The 21,195-nt window shown below is 39.8% G+C and overlaps 1 protein-coding gene across 1 annotated transcript in view; it reads right to left on the bottom strand.

Moving 5' to 3' along the window:
* Positions 1 to 19,509, bottom strand: part of ARHGEF4 (Rho guanine nucleotide exchange factor 4) — a 217,267-nt gene extending 197,758 nt beyond the window's left edge. The window contains exon 1 of the mRNA XM_040074006.2: positions 19,305 to 19,509. Within this exon, the coding sequence (XP_039929940.1) occupies positions 19,305 to 19,367 (63 nt within the window). The 5' untranslated portion in view covers positions 19,368 to 19,509. The remainder of the gene's footprint in view (positions 1 to 19,304) is intronic.
* Positions 19,510 to 21,195: the final 1,686 nt, after the last annotated feature.

Here is a 21,195-nt window from a genome sequence, read left to right as displayed (position 1 = left end):
CCACACTCTTGCTACAAACTCTAGAGTGAGAAAATCACCACCACAAGCAGGTCTCTCCCAGGAATAAATCCTCCTTCCAAACATCCCAGTGCTCTTTGTGTGGTGCCCAACACAGTCACAGACAGACATGTCAACACTGATGTGAAGTGGGGATATTGAAATGCATTTTACTGCCATTCTGAAGCAGGAGGAGCTCCTGGGTTCCAGGAGGAGCGCGCTGAACAGGAGCTCCTGTTTGCGTACGCAGTGACAAGGGGGAACAGGTCCCAAAGGGCTGCAGGAGGCCAGAGCAGCAATGTGTGAAGGAAGCAGCTCTGTGTTGCCCTCAGGCAAACCCCTCACTGGCCACGAGCCCAGCAGTTTACAAGCCAGTTTCTATAGAAAGTGATTCTCTGCACCAGGCAGGCACTGAGGACACTGCACAGGAACACTTATAACAAAAAAGGAGGCGACAGTGATGCAAGCTCAAATGTCATGCTGTAAACAGGAGCTCACTGTTGAACACATCTGCATCTTTTATCTACTGCTTTGAATAGATGCCAAGGAAAAACCTGGGTCTGAGTCAATCTAGACTGAGAATAACTATAGGAAATAATATTGTGGGTTTCTTTCAATCTTTGGGATCCATTCATTCCTAAAATAACAGATAGAAAATGTATGAGTGTTAGGTTATCTGCATTCAGTTCCTTGTTCTGCCTTAGACTTGCTGAATGACCTTGAGCAAGTAATTCACTGTATTCACCCCTCACTCTCCTTTTCCTACCTCACAAAAAGATACTGGAACACTGCATGCATGGAGAAGGCACTCAGACACCATGGTGATAAATTCCACACAAAAAAACCCCTCACAACTCTATACAAAAAAGTACAGGCATGTTTAAAGGAAAAGATAATGCTGTCCAGATCCTCCATAAAACTCTGTGCTTTCCTGGACTTTGAGAAAAGCACATAACTTGTAGAGAGTCAGGATAGCATTATCTTTTGGGCTTTGTTCTTTATCATAAACAATTGTAAAGCAACAAATTATTTTTTATATTTCTCTTTTCCTTCTTTGCAAAGGATGTGGTTGGTCATCTTCTAAGTGCTGCTTTACCTTGAAAGTTAAATCAAGTTATCAGAAAGTTAAAGGTGAATTTATTACATACCAATGTCATGTTAAAATTAAATTTGATCAATGAAACAAACTCATTCTCCGGAGTGCAGAGCAAATGCGTGAGAAGTGTAATCATTGCATGCAACAATTCTACCTGCTGTGAACAGAGATGCACATACCACCAGTGTACTTTCTACAACAGCCTTTGAAGTACCAGAATGAAAGCAAGTTCTAACTGCAGACAAATGAACCCAGATTCTCTCTTTGTTTGCAGAGCTTGCACTGACAGCAAACAGAGAATAACCTACACTACACTTCATCAGCTCAGGAGAAAATTCTTGGCACAACTTCAAAATGGAAGACAACAAGGATTTGTAGCACCTTTTTTATCATAATTCAGGTTTACAAACACACAAGGCAGATTATTTAGGGGACCTTTTTACTAATATTTAATCAAAAAAAAGTATTTGGTAGTGCAGCACAAGATTTCATCTCTGTCTACTAGAAATATATTTAATTTATAATGGGAAATGTTGACTTTTGCACTAGGAGTTGACACAGCCCACAGCCTGGGGACAAGGATTACTGGAAATAGTTTCTGCCCAGTCCTTTTAAAGGTGAGCACAGAACAGTGTCAGGGCACGTAACAGTATGTACACAACATATCTGCTACAAAAGCCTGGCCTTACACACAGTTCTGGATGCTGGAGTTTTGTTACTTACAGGCAGTAATATATTAAGGCTTTTCAGAGAGTTCTGTAATAAAATGAGGCCCATATGTGTTCAGGGGCTGCAGCTATCTCCAGTATGAACCGAATCACTTGTTCAAACCTACACCACAACAGTCTGAAATCTGCAGACAGCCACTGACCTACAGTTGCTCTGGGAACTGCCCAAAATATCAGCCATTCCTTCATGTCTATTTGAGGGAGGGATTTTAAAAAATATATAATATATAAAAAATAAGACTGTTGCCAGTGTTAAAGTTTTCTTGATCTTTCAAAATTTTGACACTCATGAATTCCAAAGGATGTTTCATTTGTTACACTGAATATACAAACTTGTGCTCTGTCCTACAGTTATTTAGTCTTCATAACCACACTGACATGGGACTTTACAAAAAGACCTTACACTGTTAACCGCTGTGTTCTCCTTCCACATTTGCTGCCAGGACAGAAACACACTTTTTCTCCACTAAACAAAACAAAACAAACAAACAAACAAAAAACCACGCTGGAAACAAATGTACAGTTCTCGTGTTTAACATAATATTTTCTCAGTCATCATTATGAAATCTTTCCTTTCTATCACTTTGAATGTCTATACAGCTTGTAGGCATAATCAACATAATGAAGAATTTTCCAGAAGGAAAAATATGAGTGTACTCCAATCACATAATCACATTTTATGTGCCAAACACATAAGATGGCTTTGGGGGCATTTCATGTCTCTTTGGAGATTTTTCATACAGTGTTTCACAAAGAGGTTACTGCTCTTTAACCCACAGGCTGTCACTGCAGCCCCAAGAGAACTCTGGTTCCCTAAACACTCACTACATCCTAAAGCACAAATGGAAAGGAGATACAGGACAGATATTCCTGCTACATCAGACAGATTTGCGGGTGATTAGTGTGAGCAGTTTGGTCCCAAAATGCTGGCTTACTTTGCTCCATCAAGAGCAATAGCTAGGAACACATTCCATTCAGTATTTCCCTCTAGCACTGCAGTGATTGCTGCAGGGTCATGTAAATATAAACGGGACAAGAAGGTTCTGCCAAGTAGGGGAACTGTAAGATTTCCTTTGGATTACACTGATAATATTCTCTAACCATGGCTTAATATTAGCCCTTCACCTCATCCTTTAAGTATGTCTCAGGTGTGTTAAAGACAGCTGAACGACAAATTGGATGCAGATGTCATTGATTCCAAGATTATTACAAAACCGTGTCTCAGGGATCTTCTCCTTTTTCTAGCACTACAGTCTTTTCAAAGACAACAGCCAAAACACTAACTAATGCCAGAGGGCTGACAGCTAACACCAACACGAAAGCACATCCTGAGAAAAAGGATGGCATGTGGAGTCACTCTTCTGCTGTGCCAGGGACAGCTCCTTCTCTGGCAGCTGAGGAACTCTCTCTCCCTTGACCACTCTGTGAGATGAACCACTCAGTGGTGCAAAGTGCCGACCAGGTGTGGCCTAGGTGTTGTTCCATCGACAGTGAACACTGCCAGCCACTACAGGAGCATTCAGAACAAAACCAGAAGCAGAGAGCAGGTCTGCTCCCCATGCAGCAACAGCTCCTCCCTCAGTGCTGAGGGCAGGAGAAGAACACCTGCTCACCTTCACCTGACTCAGTAACTTCCACTGCGCTTTGACTTGCATTGCTGACTACTCCTGTTCAGACAGAAACGTCTGGCTTGGATTTAGTGATGCCTCAAATACAAACTGAGAAGAAACAAGAAAAGCTATTGACTTTCAATAGCCTTATTACAAACAGGAAGCTAGACATTGAATTACTACCCATCAGCTCCAAGCTCAATTCTTCTGCTAACGCAGACAGTTCACAACACAGTGCAGTTTCTGCTCTTTGGAAAGGGCACTCATTAGAACTGAGCAGTGTCATGGAGATAAGTATACAATTCTTTTGTGCCAAATGCCTTTCTCTTATCCTTCTGCCTCTTAGCTCCACCTGTCCAGTGCCCTCCTTTGAGATCTCTGACCTTGCCTTTTTGCCCTGTAATCTCTGCTGTGATTGTTAATGTTACATTTATATAACATTAAGTGGAATTACATTAAATATAAGTAACCAAATCAAACTATTCATTCCGTAATTCTTTTGTATCTGTCTCTATTAGTCCTAATGAATTCAAGTGTTTAGACTTGCATATTTATTTCACAGTTCTCTACTGCTGCATTAATGACTGAATATAGCCTTAAGTGGACAATTCACATTTAAAAGGAGATATTTCGTTATTTTGTTATATATGAAACTCACTTTAGAGTAATGGGTAGGTATTGTGCCACGCAAATCACACTGGCCTCCTCTCTTGTGTTAAAGAGGAATTGGGTATGCTCTGAGCAGGGCACACCAGCAAACAGCGGTTTGTGCTGTGTTCTTATATTTCTGTGAGTCTTCCTGTTCATTCACTTTTGAATAGCATGGAATGCGAAATCATGGCTCGCCCCCATACAAGAGGTCAGACAGGTCACCTACAGCTGTGCAAGATGTGTGTTTTTTCCTGTGGTCACAGGAAACCGAGGCTTAGTGCAACCTGACTGAGTCAAACACACCTAATGCTTCAGCCTCCTAGTGCCACAGCTTGCAATCATTAAAAGTATCCCAGAAATTAAAAGTACAAAACTGGTATAAACAAAAATTTGGCAGTGTGAAAATTGCCTTCTTTGGAAAGACTGTTTTGACATCTGACGACAAACTATTCAGATCCTGAATGGGAACCTCATTTCCATCCCAGCACTCTTTCCTCTTGGGAGCCTGGAATGGGGGGGGAAGGGAGGTACAGGCAAGAGACTGAAAAGTGACACCCAGGGGGAGTGACCTTCCAGAGATAATCAATGGCTTTGCAATGAGCAGCCAGCTCTACTGAATATTGATTAGCCAGTGCTGGCAAGCTCTGCTCCGGGGAGGTCAGCGCTCCTGCCAGCTGCCTTGTGTGAGCACAAAGGGAGCCTCAGCAAAAGGCAAATTGTAAATAGCAGGTTTTATGTGAGAGGCACCGTTCAGGCCTCCAGAAGAAGGAACCCTGAAGTATGGTCACTGCACAAGCAAGCAGAATGCAGCAGCATTCCTGCTAACTTCTGTTATTACACTGTGCAATTCCTAATAAATTTGTTTTAAAGATTGTCACTTGCAAATATGCATGATACCATGAGTTGTCACAGGTTTCTCTTCCCTAAAGATTTCACAGACATGTGAAATCGGGTGCTTTCACAGACATCTGCCCTCAGAAGCTTTGCCCAGTGTTACACCTCAGTACATGCCAGGTGTGAGTACACACTTCAAGGTGATAACATATGCTGGCCTAGGCCAGCTCTGAGCACACCTCATGCCCTTGAAGCAGCGCAGCTGGGTGTTAGTACTGCATTCCTCTAAGCACAATCTGTTCTTACTGTTCCATTCAGTAATCAAGATTTTAGCTTTTTAGTATTTTAAAAATATAAATAGTTAGATATTAATTTTATTATTACACCAATTGGTCAATATATATAGAATGTATACAGCTGAGGAAATGAGCTATTAGTGACTAAGAGGATATCCTACCTTTTCAGAAGCAGACAGTCTTTTCTCATAGGTTTTCAGTAGAAAGAGAAATTTTGACAGTCAGGGAAAAGAGACCTGGAAACTGTGTTCTTAAAACAAGCAAACAAACAAAAAACCAAAAAAACCCAAATTAAAATTAAAAAGAAAGTAAAAAGAAAAAAAATAGAAGAAGAAGAGGAAGAAGAAAAGAAAAAAGTTCCAGTTTCTGCCTGGTGTAACTCATCTGACTTCAGTGGGGTTGTCCCAGAGCAGATTCGTCCCTCTGTCTTTGCCAAAAAGAAAACAACAGGAGCCAGCCAAAGGCATCTGCTTTTGCATTTCCTCAGTGAATCCGTTCATTATACTCCCCTGATAGAGAAGTTGTAAACAAAGGCACTTCATGATGCTACATCGTGCTATCCATAATTACACTGTATGTGCTCCATCAGCAGACATGCTTCAGGGCACACTGCAAAAGCTTTTTATATATTCAGGACTCTTTTTGAGAGGGTGGGTTAAATGAAGAGAGGGAAAAGCTAACAGTTAAAACAGGAAAGGAAAACCTAACAACCTAAGCAGTTACTCAGAGAGGGGCTCAGTATAAGGGGGGGGGGAGGAAACCATCTATACACACTGCAAAATAAAGATGGGAACAGAATTCCTGCCCACCAGTACCCCAGTTAGTATCTGTGCTTTAATGTTCTCTCCACTTCTCTTTAAGATCACACACCCTCTGAAGCTGTAATCATGTTATGTGGTGCTCCCACATGAAAACTTGACGCTGGACTGGGATTCAGAAGAATTTTTAAAACAAAAAGTTCAGTTTGGACACTCTCTGAGGCTAACTATATATAAATAGCCAACCATGCTGACTTCATAGTGATATAAATCAAGTGTAACTCCCTAAACTGTGAGCATTAGAAAACTAGTGTCAGATCAAAGTGAGTCCTAAACGCTTTATTGCTTAGCAGATCAGCTTAAAGTGCTTGGCAGTACCTGGTGCAAGTAATTCTCTGAGAAAAAAAATCTGTTTCTCTTGTGAGAATGCACTAACACTGTCTTGGATGTAATTAAGTCCAGCAGAATATAACATTTCTGCTGAGAACTTTGCTTTAATAAGTCTGGAATATACCACCAGAACATGTGTAATCCACACCCTGTATAGAAGTATTTGTGTCTGAAAAGAAGAACTTGGAAAAAGGAGATTCTTTAAGTCAATCAACACCCAGGTGGGCAGGGGAGGCAGGCATTCACGGGCTGGAAGCTGAGACTGGTCTGGAATGAAAAACACAGACAGAGGTAGCAAGCAAAGGTGAACACAGGTTGGTGTGACAGAGAGACAGTGTTGTAGTAAACTACCTTGTACTATCTAAATGCACATAAAACCTATCACTGCTGCAAAATCACAGTCTTGGGTTTGTTTGGGTTTTAATAGAAGCAATTTTTGGAAGTGAAGAGAGATAATAGAAGTTGATCTTTATCAAAATATACTAAAAATGGCACTTAACAATGTCAAACTGCTTTGAATGCTAGATTTCACTGTGGGCTACAGAACAAAACAGTTTCAAAGTGCACACATCATGACCATATGTGGATAGTTTAACAGCAAACTGAAAGATTTCTTAACTGTGCAATCCTAGTGCTAAAAATTTATTCCGTATCCAAAGTTTGCCTCTCTTATTGTCAGATATGATAGAGGTAGAGACTATAAAAGAAAAAATTCAGGCAGCTCTTTTCTCAATGCTTGTTACATAAAGATTAAAAACTATCAGGCTTGTGTCACTTGAAAAGTGTTCGCAGATGAGTAATCACAGCTAAACAGGAGCACTTCCTCTAGAAAGGCAGGTTCCTTATGTTTCCTTAGACCCTGCTCGAGGGACAAGGGATGCAATATATAAGGGAGCAGCTACTGACAACTGCGTACAGGTGACAGAGGAGGTAACCTACCCATTTCTCACCAGGAAAGCCAAAAACTGCCTCTCCTGCGCCCTTGGGGTTTAGCATCTTACAGACAGAGCATATACCAAAAACTCTGTATGAAGAGCTGGCTCTGAAAGGAGTGATTACATGGCAACTCTTTAAAACCTTGCCATAAGAGCTGCAGACTTACTCCTCATGTTGTTACATAAAAGTTGCTGGCATTTATCTTCCAGTCATCTTATTGATGAACTTGCCCTTCAGAGAGAAGAAAGGAAGCCAGGAAAAGACATGAATAGACATCACCATGTCAGAAAACTCTCAGCCAGAGTTTAGTCATTCCATACAAATTCAGGAAGATTAGAGACTTGTTTAGCTGGAGTTTCAAGGTTGTTCAACTCGATATAACAAAGAGGAAAGGACATCCAATGTCACAAAATAATACACTACTACTTGGCAGCAAAATAAAGTCAGTCCATAATAGCTGTTGTAAAAGTCCTCTCAGTATTTATAACAAGTAGTTACTGTATTAGTAATTATTAATAACATCTTATCTAGCTATTTAACGCAGATGTTCAAGTCTTTAACACAGACAAGACCAGCATTTGCTCATTCTGGATTACCAAAGTTTTAACCCTACCATCATGGCAGGTATCCATATTGTGGCTAGTGGCACAAAGAAATCCCTGGGACCTGCAGGAACCAACTTGTGGCTCCTACAAGAAATTTTCCCTAGGCCATGCACTACACAGAATAGAACTGAAAAAGCTTTTAAACTTACCCGAAGGAATCTACTTCTACAGGTCAAAAAGTCTTTACAGGTTGATTTTTGAAAAATTCCTAGTAATTCCTAGGAAGAGAGCCAATGTGCCCCCTTTGGAATTATTTTGGCTTTTGCCAGGAAGCTGCCTGTTCTGAAGAAAACTCCCTGGGGTAAACTGGGTGAGATGCACATGTTGCCCCTTCAACTCTGAAGTTTAGACATAGGGATGTCTATAATGACCCTCTGGCTGAATTGGCCCGAGCCACCCATCCAGGACAATTACACAACGCTCACCATTTCTGTGAAAAACCAGGGAGAAGTGCAGTGGGCACCATCCACAGCGCTTTCAGCCACAGCTTCCCTCTGGCCAAGTCTAGCTCTGGGCTGCAAAGAAGGCTGAAATACAGAGCTACAGTGGCCAGAAGTGCTGTTTCAAGTGGCTTGGGATCAAACCCATCCTGATTTGCACCGAAACCATATACAATTTCAGGCTTGCGACTTAGCCAAATGTTGCTAAAGGGTTCACAAACTTTAGTGAACTTGGCTTGAACTTTGCATTGGAAAGGAAAAAGTAAAATAAAACTTTCAAGCTGAAGGTTCTGCCTTAAGTCATTTTGCCCATCTCCAGTACTGATGCCCTACAAAAAAAAAACAAAAAACAGTTGATGTTCTGTTCTAAGCAGTGATCCCAAACCCCATTCCTTATACATATTTTCACAGGTTTCTTTTTCTGTATGGACCTTTCCCATCTCATGGGTTTCACAGAAACGATGATTTTTAAGGTGAGGATGAAGATCCTCAGCTACAGTGACACTGTTAGTCTATGCATTATCTTTTACTCACAGGAGTAAAACCACTCCAGCCCAAAAAGCTCACTTAAGAAATGATAATGTGATAACATTCTTTAAGATTTTCCCAAGGCCAAATGAAAAGTTATTTTCTGTTTTTAAAGAAAGATAGAAAATAATATAATAGAAGAACTTGGAAAATTGATCATGCTCCTGTGAGTGAGGGTAACTCCAGCCTTAGGGTCACAGATTCCATTATGTGCCTTTATTTATTCATCTGAGATATAGGTACATATAGATGAACAGCACCTTGCTGTACACCGAGGTTATGGGAACTTTGAATCTTCCTAGAGGCAAGTGCCCCATTGTTTCTCTGGAGAAGTGCAAGTTCTTCTCAGGGTGGTCCTCTCCCTCAGTTTCAGCCTCCATTTTTAATACACTCACATAAAACCTCTCTCTTAGAACAGGCACTGCAGGTCTGGGGAGCTTTAGGATAAACTGCAAAGGGATTCATAAAAATGAGAAGGGATTGTGAAGTCTCTATCTTGAAGCTATACCTGTTCAAATAAATAGATTTTCATTTAAAGCTAAATTAGTTTATCCCTGAACAATGAAGTTTCCTGAAATTTGTTCTAAAATAGCCTTCAACACTATCTACTTTTCCCCATGCTCATTTTCAGCCTGTTCTTTCAGCTTCTTTTTTTATAAAGAATTAACATTTTTGCAGTGGCAGTAATAAACCATTAAAAAAAAAATAAAAAAAACCAGCTTCAGAAACCTCACTCTGATATTCTGAAAATAAAACAAACAAAGAAAAAGCCACTATTAATGTCTTCTAAACCATTTCACATCATCAAGGATCACATATTTGAAAACAAATGAAGTTATCAGATTTCTGAAGAATACATTTTTGATTCTGCACACTTTATCTCTATAAGCCATTGCATAGTCACTTGAGTTTTGTACTTAGCCTGGAGTGCTGGTATATAAAAATAGTTCCTGCCTCTTACCTTGCATTTTTCATATGATGATAATTCACTCCTGGTGCTGCTCAGGGGAAGAGCAAAGCAATATCAGGATCAAACACAACATATAAATGTTGTGGCTGAGGCACTGGGGTGCACTGAGGCACTGGGGTTTCTCCTTTGACTGAAATGACTTCTCTCTGACAATTTAACATAACAGTCCCTGAATCTTTTCACAGCTGGTGTATATTTTACAGCACAGGTCCTGACCTTGTCTAGGTAGGTTTGGATTTCTTGGAAAGACTTTCTGACAGCAAATGAGAATGTGGTATAGTCCCATGCTCTTGGGGCAATGACGGTGTAAGGAAGTTCCAGCTGACCAATATTCCCACCTGTTTCTGCCCTGCTTGTGGGACTGTGCTCTGAAACATGGCACTTCCATGGAAGTGAAAATTTACTGGGCCAAGTGAGACAGAAATTAGGTTTCCAGACATGTCTACTCCTCCACTTGTGCGCCTTGCTAAGAGTTGTGTTGCTACAAGTGTGTGGGTGGAAGAAATGGACTAATAAACAAGTAATTAGAGGCTGGAACTGCTCAAAGCATGAGCACCAAAAAAGGCACTTAAAAATGAAAAACACTTGCATAATCTTCTCAGCAACGTCCTACCATTTTTTATTATATAACTCCAAAATAAATCTAATCTGAAAACTTAAATGTTCCATTAATTTTGGATGTTTTTTATCTTGCAAATTTCAGGTGTCATTCAAATTTCACTTCCTCTCTCCTGTTAATGCATCTGCTCTTTGTAATGCAGTGATAGCTGGAGGCTGCTGCCCAAATCAGAGACTTGCTGTGCAAGGCACACAGGCACATCCTTCCTCTCAAAGAGCTGCGTACATCCTGGTGGGAATAAACAAGTTTTCCCTTAAGATGAAGAACTGATAAAGAGATGAAGCAGTTAATCCAAGGCCTTGTTGGAAGCTTGAAGCAGGAACAGGAGTGAACCCAAATCTTCACTCTGCTCACGCAGGATTGTGCACATTTCTCAGTCTGGAAAGAATGAACTCTACTGTATTGGAAATGTACATTTGGATTGAGCACAAGTGGGAAGATAGTGCTGTGGGATGGACACCAATCCACAGCCTGTGCTTCCAGAGATCAGGGTTTGGATAAACACTGGCTCCAGCCATGCTGCTGCTCCCCTGGGGATTCATTTTAGTAGTCCCCAACATAAAATAAACATTGCTCTGCATGGAACTTCTGAACACAAGACCATGGAGCCAAAGGTTCCATTCTCTCAGGACTGACAGATGCTTGGAAGCAAGTGGGATGAAAAAGAGCACACATCCATGGAAACAAAGGTGTATGCAGAGCCCTGGTTTCAGCAAGATTGGAAATTCCCTGGAATCACAGTGAGACCACTTTTTTTAAAATTAGTGCCACCCTGTGTTGTCACCCTCACAATTCAACAGGCAGTTATTGTCATTGGAGAGTGACAAATGCCGGTCTGATGGACAATGGGAAACCTTCCACCATTTATGACCACTAGTTCCCAGGATGTCCTGTGTGCAGATTTGCTCTGGAAGCCTTTGCCTGCTTCTAGCAGCTGAAATGCAATTTTTTTTCCTCCCCCTTTTTTTTCTTTCCTTTCTTTTTTTACCCTTTCTGTCTCTCTCTTTCTGTATTTGGGGCTTTTTTTTAGGAGATTTTCTCCTGGTTCCATTACATTTTGCTGATGTCAGTCCCCTTGCACTCTCTCTCTGCTGGACATCTTGGCCAGCTATTTATGTGGGAAGTGAAATGAAAGCCTGCACTTTTCTGATGAATACTGCTATACTCATGCATTTTGAATTTTGATTTGGGCTAAGCAAACAAAAAAGTCAATCCAGCAGCTATTATAATCAGCATCTTTTACAAGCTGATCCAAGCCCTAAAACACTTGAAAGATGATTGACAAGTCCAAGGATGAAAGATTCATTGTTTAAGAACTTTCCACTGCAAATTGGTATTTCAGTTTCCCTCTGCAATTATAACACCTGAAAATGTGTTTGGTTTTTTTTTTTTTAATCAGACCCTCATGCAGTCACACACCTCCAGGAGGTGGGAATTCAAGGGAAAAAAAAGAAAATTTGAAAACTTTAACTGGCAACATTATGAAAGTTACTGTCTCCTGAGCATTGACATGAGTATTTTTTGCACATTCTATTTTAACGCCCACACACTTCTCACCACACCTTAAGGGCCTGGTCCCTCTTCCAGCAGGGAGAAACTGGCTACCAAACTCTACTAGGCTTGTCCATTGTGCTAATAGGATTACAGCAAATAATACTAAAACCCCCTACTTATTCATATGGAAACAGCATTAATCCCTTCGGCCTGCCCCACCCCATAACTTTGTGTCTGAGCATGAAAGCTATCTATCTGTTTTGGCAGCACAGAAACATTCACAAAATGTTTTCCAAATACTAGGTTTTCTCCCCCCCACAATTCTTTTCAGTTTAGCTCTGAAGGTACACATAAAGTATAAAAAAGACTATGACATTCTTTCCCATATAATTTAATATAGGGCATTGATACTGTTTTCTCAGGAATTATATCAAACATAACTACTAGGAAAAGGTAGAAAATACAGAAGGAGCCATAAAAAGATGTATTTTTTTATCCCACTAATTTCCTGTCTCATACATGCCACCAGAGTATGTTGTTAATCAGTACATGAGGTTTTAATAAACAACTTTGCCACACATTTTACTAGCCAGCTTTTCCAGGTGCTGTCCAGGGGATAGATTCACATCACCTGTACCATATAAGTGGATTTTATATTGACATTGTCTGCCTTAGCTGGCCTCACTATATTAACACAGAGAGTCAGCTGGAATGGCTAAAGAAAATAGCAGTGCTGACTTCTTATGGTAGAATCTAAATGACAGTCCACTTATAATGACTGTAATCAAAATTATACTATTTTCTATTATCTACAAATAAATCCACTGATTTCATCCAAAAACAAAACTATAGGACAAAACCTACCTTTGATTAAGGGAAAAATGCAATATATCTATTAATATTCAAAGCAAAGGGATAAAAGTTGCTTCCTTTTTGTTTGTTTGTTTTAAATTATTCATATTATTCTAGAACATTTTTACAGAAATTGGGGTTTGTATGATTGAAGGCTGATGACTCTACAAAGAATAACCTTTTTGCACCTACACACACTCTTTCTCAGTGCAAATGCAAGTTTTCCAAAAAATCGAACTCCAGTGTGTAAAATGAATCCTTTTGTTGTTATTTAGAAATGGAAATTGTATTTCACTCCGTGCTCCTGAATGGTAGAGTGATGGAGCTAACTTTTAAAATTGCCCCACCCAAACATTCTTGTGGGTATTTATACATTTTGCTATCTATAATAAGGTGTTGCTATAGTAAGGCAACACCTTATTAAAGGCTTTAAACAGCACAAATTCTTCTTTATTTGCCAGTTTCCATCCAGATGTGTAAATAATCACATTTGGGGCACCCCACTTGAAGCATCAAGTGAGAAGTTTTATTTCTTTCCAACACTAGTTCTGCTTTTTTTCCAACACAAAACATCAGGAGGAGGAAAAAAAATACAGCACCTTCTTAAATTTCTGTAATAATGAGACTCTTTCTAGGAAGAGCATCAAATATTCCAGAGTACACAAGAAGTGATTTGTTCTCAGTCATCAGCTTGCAGATTCTTAATCCACCTTGTGTTCTCTGTTCGCCATGCAGGATTTCAGTCAAATTTTTTTAAGCTAATCATCAAGTCACAATTCAGCAAGAAAATTCTGCCCTGATTCATGAGCTGCAGTGCTGCAGCAGCCTGAAGCTTTGTTACAGGAAGTGGGCTTAAATTACCAGCATAAAGAAAATAATGCATCTTTGATTGATAGTGTTTTTGAGAACTGTGGTGGCTGACAAAGGCAGTTCTGCTGAAAAGTAGCTATTGAACACATTCTCCTGTGCAAATGAAGGTGTGATAATTTTAAGAGAATGAGGTTGTTAACAAGGGATGTAGCTGGCTTTTCCAGCAATTATTCCCCAGGTTTATAAAGAATGTTTTGAAATTGTTCTGCACATCAGTCTTTCACAGTGTGCACTCCAAACACACTGCTTGTAGCTCAGAGCTGGATACAGGAGATGGCTTGATGAATACTAAAGATACTGGAAAAATTTCAGTTCCTGGTGTTTTGCAGTGGGGAAAGGAAGAAGTCAAAGTGCCCAGCACATGCTGAATGGTTTATACTGTCCATAAAGAACTGAATCTCTGCCCAGAATGAGAAACCAAACTGAACCAAGCTTGTTGCGAGGTTCGATACATTCCAATTAACCCTCTGATATTTTCCATTTTCATTGCTTTGTCTCTCTACAACACTCAGCTCTACCCAGCACTGCAAGCACTATTCCAATATAAAACAGACTGTTTAAATATTTCTGACCCAAACGAATCCAGAAAACTGGAGCATAAATTAAAGGAAAACAAATTCAGAAATATTACCCCTAAACAAAACAAGCCCCATAGAACAGCTTATGATGTTTCAGGATTTAAGTGTATCTAATCAGACTGTTTGCCCTCAGAGCCTGACCCTAAAAAAAAATTGGAAGTTTTGACCTAATGAGAGAAAGCTTAAAAAGTCAGTGTTCCAAAGGGAGGGGGAAGGAAATGTTTAAAACTTTCTGCAAAACATCCCTCTTTAGTTGTCTCAAGTTGCACTTCTTAAAGCCACTTCTTGGCTTTTACTCTGAGGACTGAAGACAAACAGTAGGCTTCAGTGGAGTTCCATTAATAGCCAAACAAAAAACACTTTACTGAGAAAACATGTATTTCTGCAAGCAGCTGACCCAACAGAGTCCTCTTTTCTTCAGGTCTGCAGTTCCCCAGTGTGGAAATGAAATAATTTTACAAAATTTCTGATGTTTAATAAGAGGCAGGAGCCTTTTATGAAGGAGCCTTTCCCTCAAGAGGAACATTAGATAAGTCAATTTTCATTCCCTGACTACCTACTTGTGAACTGTGTTAATTTCTACCTCACTCAAATTTTGCTAAGATTGGCCAGCATGTTCAAAAGTTATTAAGAAGGCATTAGAGATGTAGCAAGACCATGTAAGCATATCAAATAACAAAAATAAAAAAACAAATCTAAAATCAACATCAGAAACAACAACAACGCCCACAAAAAAGTCAAAACCAGCCAACAACAAAAAAAGGCCCCAACAAAACAAACAAACAAAACAACCCACCTTGTAATTTCCAACAAACTCTTAAGGTAGCTGGAAAACAGCTGTGAAGGGAGTCAGCCAGGTCCCCTCACAGAATTTTTGGTCCAAGTGTGACCTGTCCACTGGTTAAACCCATGTACCACATTCTGTGTATCAAGGTCCAGCTCCTTTCTCTGTCAAAATCTTCCTTGACCGTAAGTCATGTCAAAAAAGAACTCAAATAGACATAGGAACCTCAAATTTGGTTTTCCAGACCCAACATTCTTATGCTTAAAATTTACAGTAGCTAAATGTTCTCACAGAGTAGCAGCACATTTGGCAAGCAACGTTTGTCCTCTCCTGGAGAGCTCCATGTCTTAGAGCTTCCAACCTGTTGGTATGGTAAACACAAGGGTCACCTCCAGAAGTGGCCACATTTTCATTGAAGATCTTTTAGAAGTCAGCAACTAAGAAAGTGCTAAAAATTGCCTCTGTGCACCCTTTTTTTCCATAAAGGGGTGGCAAAAGAAGGCAGGTAGTGCCCCTACACTTTCTTGTGATTACAGGCTAATGGCTAGAAAATTCATTCATATTATAAGAAAACCGGATTTCCTCTTTCCCCTTGGAAGGGATTAATGCCATACTGATTCACAGGCTGACCTTACCATTGCCCATAATTACAGGAAGATAATCCAGCCCTACAGTGTTTATAATCAGCAGAAAAAAATCAAAATAAATTAAGAAATAAAATCAAAAAAATTTCCTATCCCTTTTACAAGCAATGAGCTGAGCCAAGGACAGTAAGATTATGAACACAGAGTGATACATCTATTTTATAGCTAAGAAGTAAGTCCCTGTGTCCTAAACCATAGGACAGTGGTTTAATCTTTCACTTGGGATCCATTCTCATAGGTTTATATGGCATGTAGAAGTTCATAGCAAGAGCAGTTGGAAGACCTGTAGAACCCAGTACTGAGAAATACAGAGACAAGAGAAGAAATTGAATTACAGATGTCTCGCCATTTTTTTTTCCTTTTGTATAGATTTTAGACTGTTAAAAAAATACCAGGTGAGCTGACAGAAAATGCTTGAGGCATAGTAAATAACAGGGAAATCACCAGCTGGTTTTGATATTCAGAGGTACAGAACATTACTGATGTACTCTAAACTATTGAAACAGAGAATCAAATCAACTAAATTTATGTTAAATCTGAGTTAAAGAAAGATTTGAAGTCTCTTCTCTCCTCCCCACAAGTCATGGTGACCCCTGAAAATGGAAGACTCCCTCAGGGAAATACAAGTGGGAAATTTCCCAGGTGTCAGTCTACAAAGATGCTTCTTGAACTCTGACAGGCTTATTATATGTGTTCCTGTGACACATTGGTGGAATTCGATTATTGTGTAACTAAACTTCATGTTAAACTGCATGAGAGCACACTCAGAATGGGTTCTCACCTGCTAAACACAGCCTCTCCTCGTTCTGCCAGTGTTAATTTACAGAATGGTGAGCTCCCCTGACACAAAGGACATGTAAGTGTTCTGGGGGAGCACTGATAAGGAGTTACAGGGAGTCACTGATATTTTCTGAGTCATGAGCACCTGTGGCCGTCTGTAGCCAAGAACTGGAAACATTTGGATGCATAGGGGATGTACACAAGCTGTTACAAAGGGTGCCTCTGTTACACAGCAGCAGCATTTTAGTACTGCTGGCCTTCCCTCCCATCCCCTCCCCTGCAGCAGGATTGCTGAGTTCTGCCAAGTTGCAGAACCTGAGAAAAAGCAACACTGTGTTGCTTTTGTTCTTGTGTGGGGGAAGGAGCAAAAAAATAGTACTTTTTGAATGGATTAGGGCTTGGAAGAGATTTAAGTCATGGAAGAGTGTCAGGAAATAAGAAAGTGGGATCTCAAAACTGAACGGTCTTTAAGAAAGCTCAGCAAGAAAGAAGCATTAATAAATTAGAGGTTTAGTTATCCTCTTGGCTTAGCTGGGGCGTTGTAAGGTTCTCAGAAAGCTTTCCAAAGAAATTAGTGATTTTAACAGAAGCTACATTACCTCTCCTCACTCTACTTTATAGCAGTATGAATTGTTCCTTCCCAGCTTGAAAAAGTTAAATGCACTGCAGAAATGTAAGGCCATATGCAAGCACATAAAATCATAGACAGAAACATCTCTTTCTAGCCTATGTACTTTAAAAATTCTTCCTGTCATCTATGAAATGATCCACAAAGAAATGGAATGACCATTTAATCCTACAGGATAACTCATGCACGTTGTGCAAAACCATTGTGTGCAGACCACTAAACATTTTGTGCACGCTTCACAATAAATCTACAAGAAAAATCTATGCACAGGCAGTACATTCTGGGGACTAAAGTTTTTTGCACACACCCAGACCAACTATTAGATTTGTAGCCACAAATGAGGTTCTGCCTCTTTCTGTAATTCAAGTATGTGGGCTTGGTATCTCTGGGTCTGAGAGATTTTAGCCTGCTAGCAGCTGCTAACCTTTTCCCAAGGGAAAATTCCTTGAGAAATCTTCTTCTCAAAACAATCTTGGCAGACAGATATCCCTTCTCAAAACAATCTTTCTCCAGGTGGTGTTTTGCTGTTTCTCTAGTTTCACCAATGGAATTAGAGAGGTGTTGTTCCTAATCACTAATCATGTTAAGTCTGTATCGGAACAACTTATAAAAGGTGGTAAGAATTAGACAAAAAAAAAGCCTTTTTACTATACTCTTTGCCTTCTGAAATATTTAGAGTCTCTCATCTTTCTTTTGGTGTTCTACAACAACATTAGTATGTCTCTTAAAACCTACAATCTCAATGGCTGCAAATAGTTCAAACCACAAGGGAACCGATCAGCAACCAGACAAGGTGCAACCTTCCCCACCCTGGATCAGCGCTCCTCAAAACCATCACGAAGTGTGTGTTGACCAGGACTCTGTCTCATAGGTTGGCTCTGGCATCTGCCCTAGGGCTGTTTACTCCACCCCCATAGCTGTGTGGATTCCTACCCCTCTTCAGTCAGCCTCACAAAAGAGCCCTGCAGAAAAAGTACCAGAGAAAGTCCTATGAAAGGGTCTCAATCTGCCCCCTAATGCACCACAGGATAAATGCTACAAGAGCAAAGATACTACAAATACAGAATACGTTTGGAAACAAAGCTCTCTAGCAGCGCAACACATAATACTGTTAGTAGTGTTCAGTTTACATTTTGATGTTGTATTTTTGCAGAGCTATGCTGCCAAAAACCCTGATGCAGGTACTGCCCCAAAGCTGCCATGCACACAGAAGAGAGAGCTTGCTACTGCTGGGACACCAGCTGCTCCCACTCCTGTGGTCTCCATCCCATTGTCATCATCGTGGATCTCCTCTGTCACACACTTCTCAAGAACAAAACAGCCAGTAAATATTGCCTTGACATTTGTTTTGATCAGTATGCTGATCTGCCCATTAACTAAATGCCTACCACAGTAAGATTTGAATGCAGGAACAGAGAAACAAAGACCTATTACACATTCTAAATTTACTGATACAGCTTTATTACACCATTGTAACCAGCAGTGTTTGAAGCTCAACTGTCTCAGTGGTTTTCTGATTAAACCTAAAACTTTAAATTGTATCACTTTTGTAGAATTCAATGTTTCCTTTCTTTGATCCAAACACAGCTTTCTGCAAGCAATGAAATGGAATAAACTGTAGCATTTTTACCTGGTCCATTCGTTGCCTTCTTTCTTCCCTATCCAGTAATACATTAGGCAAAAGTATTTTTTTATTAGATATGGCTAGATCAAATCTTAAATAAGTCCCACACAACCTCAAAAACGGCATTATATTTAACAGAAATGTTCCAAATCCCTACCCAGTTCTTTACTTTTATAAAGTTTACATTTTCAGATTTAAAATACATTCCAGTGCTCATCTAACATAAGTGATTAATGTAAATCAGTGAAAAACATGACAAGAAATTGCACCTAGAAATTAATCTAAAATAATCTTGAAACCCTTGCAATTATGTAACAGTGTACAGAGATAAACTGGATAGTAACTACTAATGCATTGCTTTGTGTAGTAGTACTCCAGGAGTAGCCTCTACAAGTTTTCTCTTGTTGGATCCCCTGTTACGGGTACAATGTCAATATTTACAAAGCTCCTGCTACTAATAAACCATGAAGGAAACTGCATGGTATATAACAATGAATTCTCAAATGCCTCAGCAGAGATTTTGATCAATTTGTATTTTAAGCACATAGGAAGTTAACTAAAAATATCACAGACTTGTACTAAAATTTCTTACCTTGCAGAGTTTCAACAATAGCCAGCATGTCAGGTACACTGTCTGAGTGAATTTCACTTTCATATATTGTTCAGGCAAACAGGTAAGGTACGTTTGTCCCAAATCCAGCTCTTTGTGGGCAGCACTACTGCCAGCATTATTAATATCTTCTGCCCCAGCCTCTTGTCTTCCTTTCTCCTCTTCTGCTGATGCACCCAAACATCTATTGAACTCCATTTTAAAAACGTCTGCTGTGTCACACCCCCAGGCCCCCCTCCTTCTCCACAAAGCCCTGATCTTTCCAGAGACAACTCAGTAAAGTTTTAATTTCATATCAGTAATTATATTCCCTGATCCTCCACAAGTATGTAGCCTTGTCTTTAAGCCAACCCAGAAAGTTCAGGCTGTGGTAGAATAAACTTTCTTTAAACTGTTTTGGCTTTTTGCCTTTCTCTTATTAAACAACCTCTTGCAAATGTGTGTACAGCTACAAGACAAATATAGCACCAGCTAGCCTTGTCATACAGCACAAGAATACTCCTGCTGTTGCCAAGAGAGGAGAGAAAGATCCCATTTATTTAAAGAGCAAGTCCTCGGCATCAGGACTTCAGTTCATTTGGAGGTGGGAAAAAGGAAGATGAAGAATCTGTAATCTTTGAAAACTTTTTTTTTTTTTTTTTTTGGTCAACTGTGTTTTCTCAGAACAAATCCAAATTCTGTAAAAAAAATTTATGTTCTTATGGAGGAGGGTTTTTAATTCCAGAGACTTCCAGCCACAGTAATTCATTGTTTGTGATATCACAGATACCAAGCTTATGAAGACTACAAATTTCAGAAGAAAAATGAGGTCTTGCAGATGGACTGGAGCCAAGGCATTCTGAAATAATGAACAGGCCTTCCATAGGCCAAAACATGAAGGAAATATGCAAGAGATTAACTAAGTGATTTCTAGTTAAATGTTAAGCAGCTCATCTCTTCCTTTTAACAGCTCAAACTTGTACATTAAGAAAAATTTCAAAGATCTTTTAGCCTACTCTAGTGAGAGTTAGAAAAGACCTAAATATTTAGGTTTAATTGTTTCAATTATCAAAATTCAACAGCATCAACAACTAAAAGGCGTTATTTTAATGAATAGGATTAACTTGACTGGTAACTTCATGCAGAAACTTACACTTTCTACAAATTATTTCCCCCACCACAGAGAGGAGTAAAGGAAGACATCAGTGTGGTTTGCTGAAGAATTAATCAAGAGTTCCAGTATCTTGGAACATTGCCCTTTCCAACAAATAGAGGATCTAACACCCAAAGATTCCATCATCCTGGACCACCTTCAAGCAGCTCATGGCAGTTATTCAGTAAATGCTTACCATCCAATTTTACAATCTTTAATCATATTAAACATCACCTTCACCCAATCTCAGTGACTTTAACAGGGGTTCCTGAGTCATACATTTTACTATTAGAATGGGTGTTTCAGAAAACAAAAGGTAAAAACAAAATTGCTCCACACCCATATACAACCTGTCCACAAGAAATGCCAAATGAAATGCAGAAATCATACACGTTTCTTTTGTCTGACATATTCATGTCTAGCTCACCTGGTTCTGAAGGGTACAGCTGCCACTCTTTCCCTCTCTTTTCACGTTCACACAAACTTGAAAAGGAGAAAATACAAAGAATTGGACAGGCAAACCTTCCTGAGATAGTTTGCTAGAATAATGTGGAACATCATTTCTCTTCCTGCAGGCAATCCTGAGTACAGGTGCTGAAGGCAAGCTGGCTCTAGCAACTGCAGAGGAGTTGGACAGCATCCCAGTGCTCACTCCTCCTGGCCACATCCCTCTGCTGTCAACAACATGAGCCTGCAATTCCCACACAGTCCTCACTCTGACATAACACAACTTTTGAGTGA

Source organism: Hirundo rustica, chromosome 10 (genome assembly GCF_015227805.2).
Source record: "Hirundo rustica isolate bHirRus1 chromosome 10, bHirRus1.pri.v3, whole genome shotgun sequence".
Lineage (NCBI taxonomy): Eukaryota > Metazoa > Chordata > Aves > Passeriformes > Hirundinidae > Hirundo > Hirundo rustica.
This window is presented reverse-complemented; position numbering and strand designations above follow the sequence as displayed.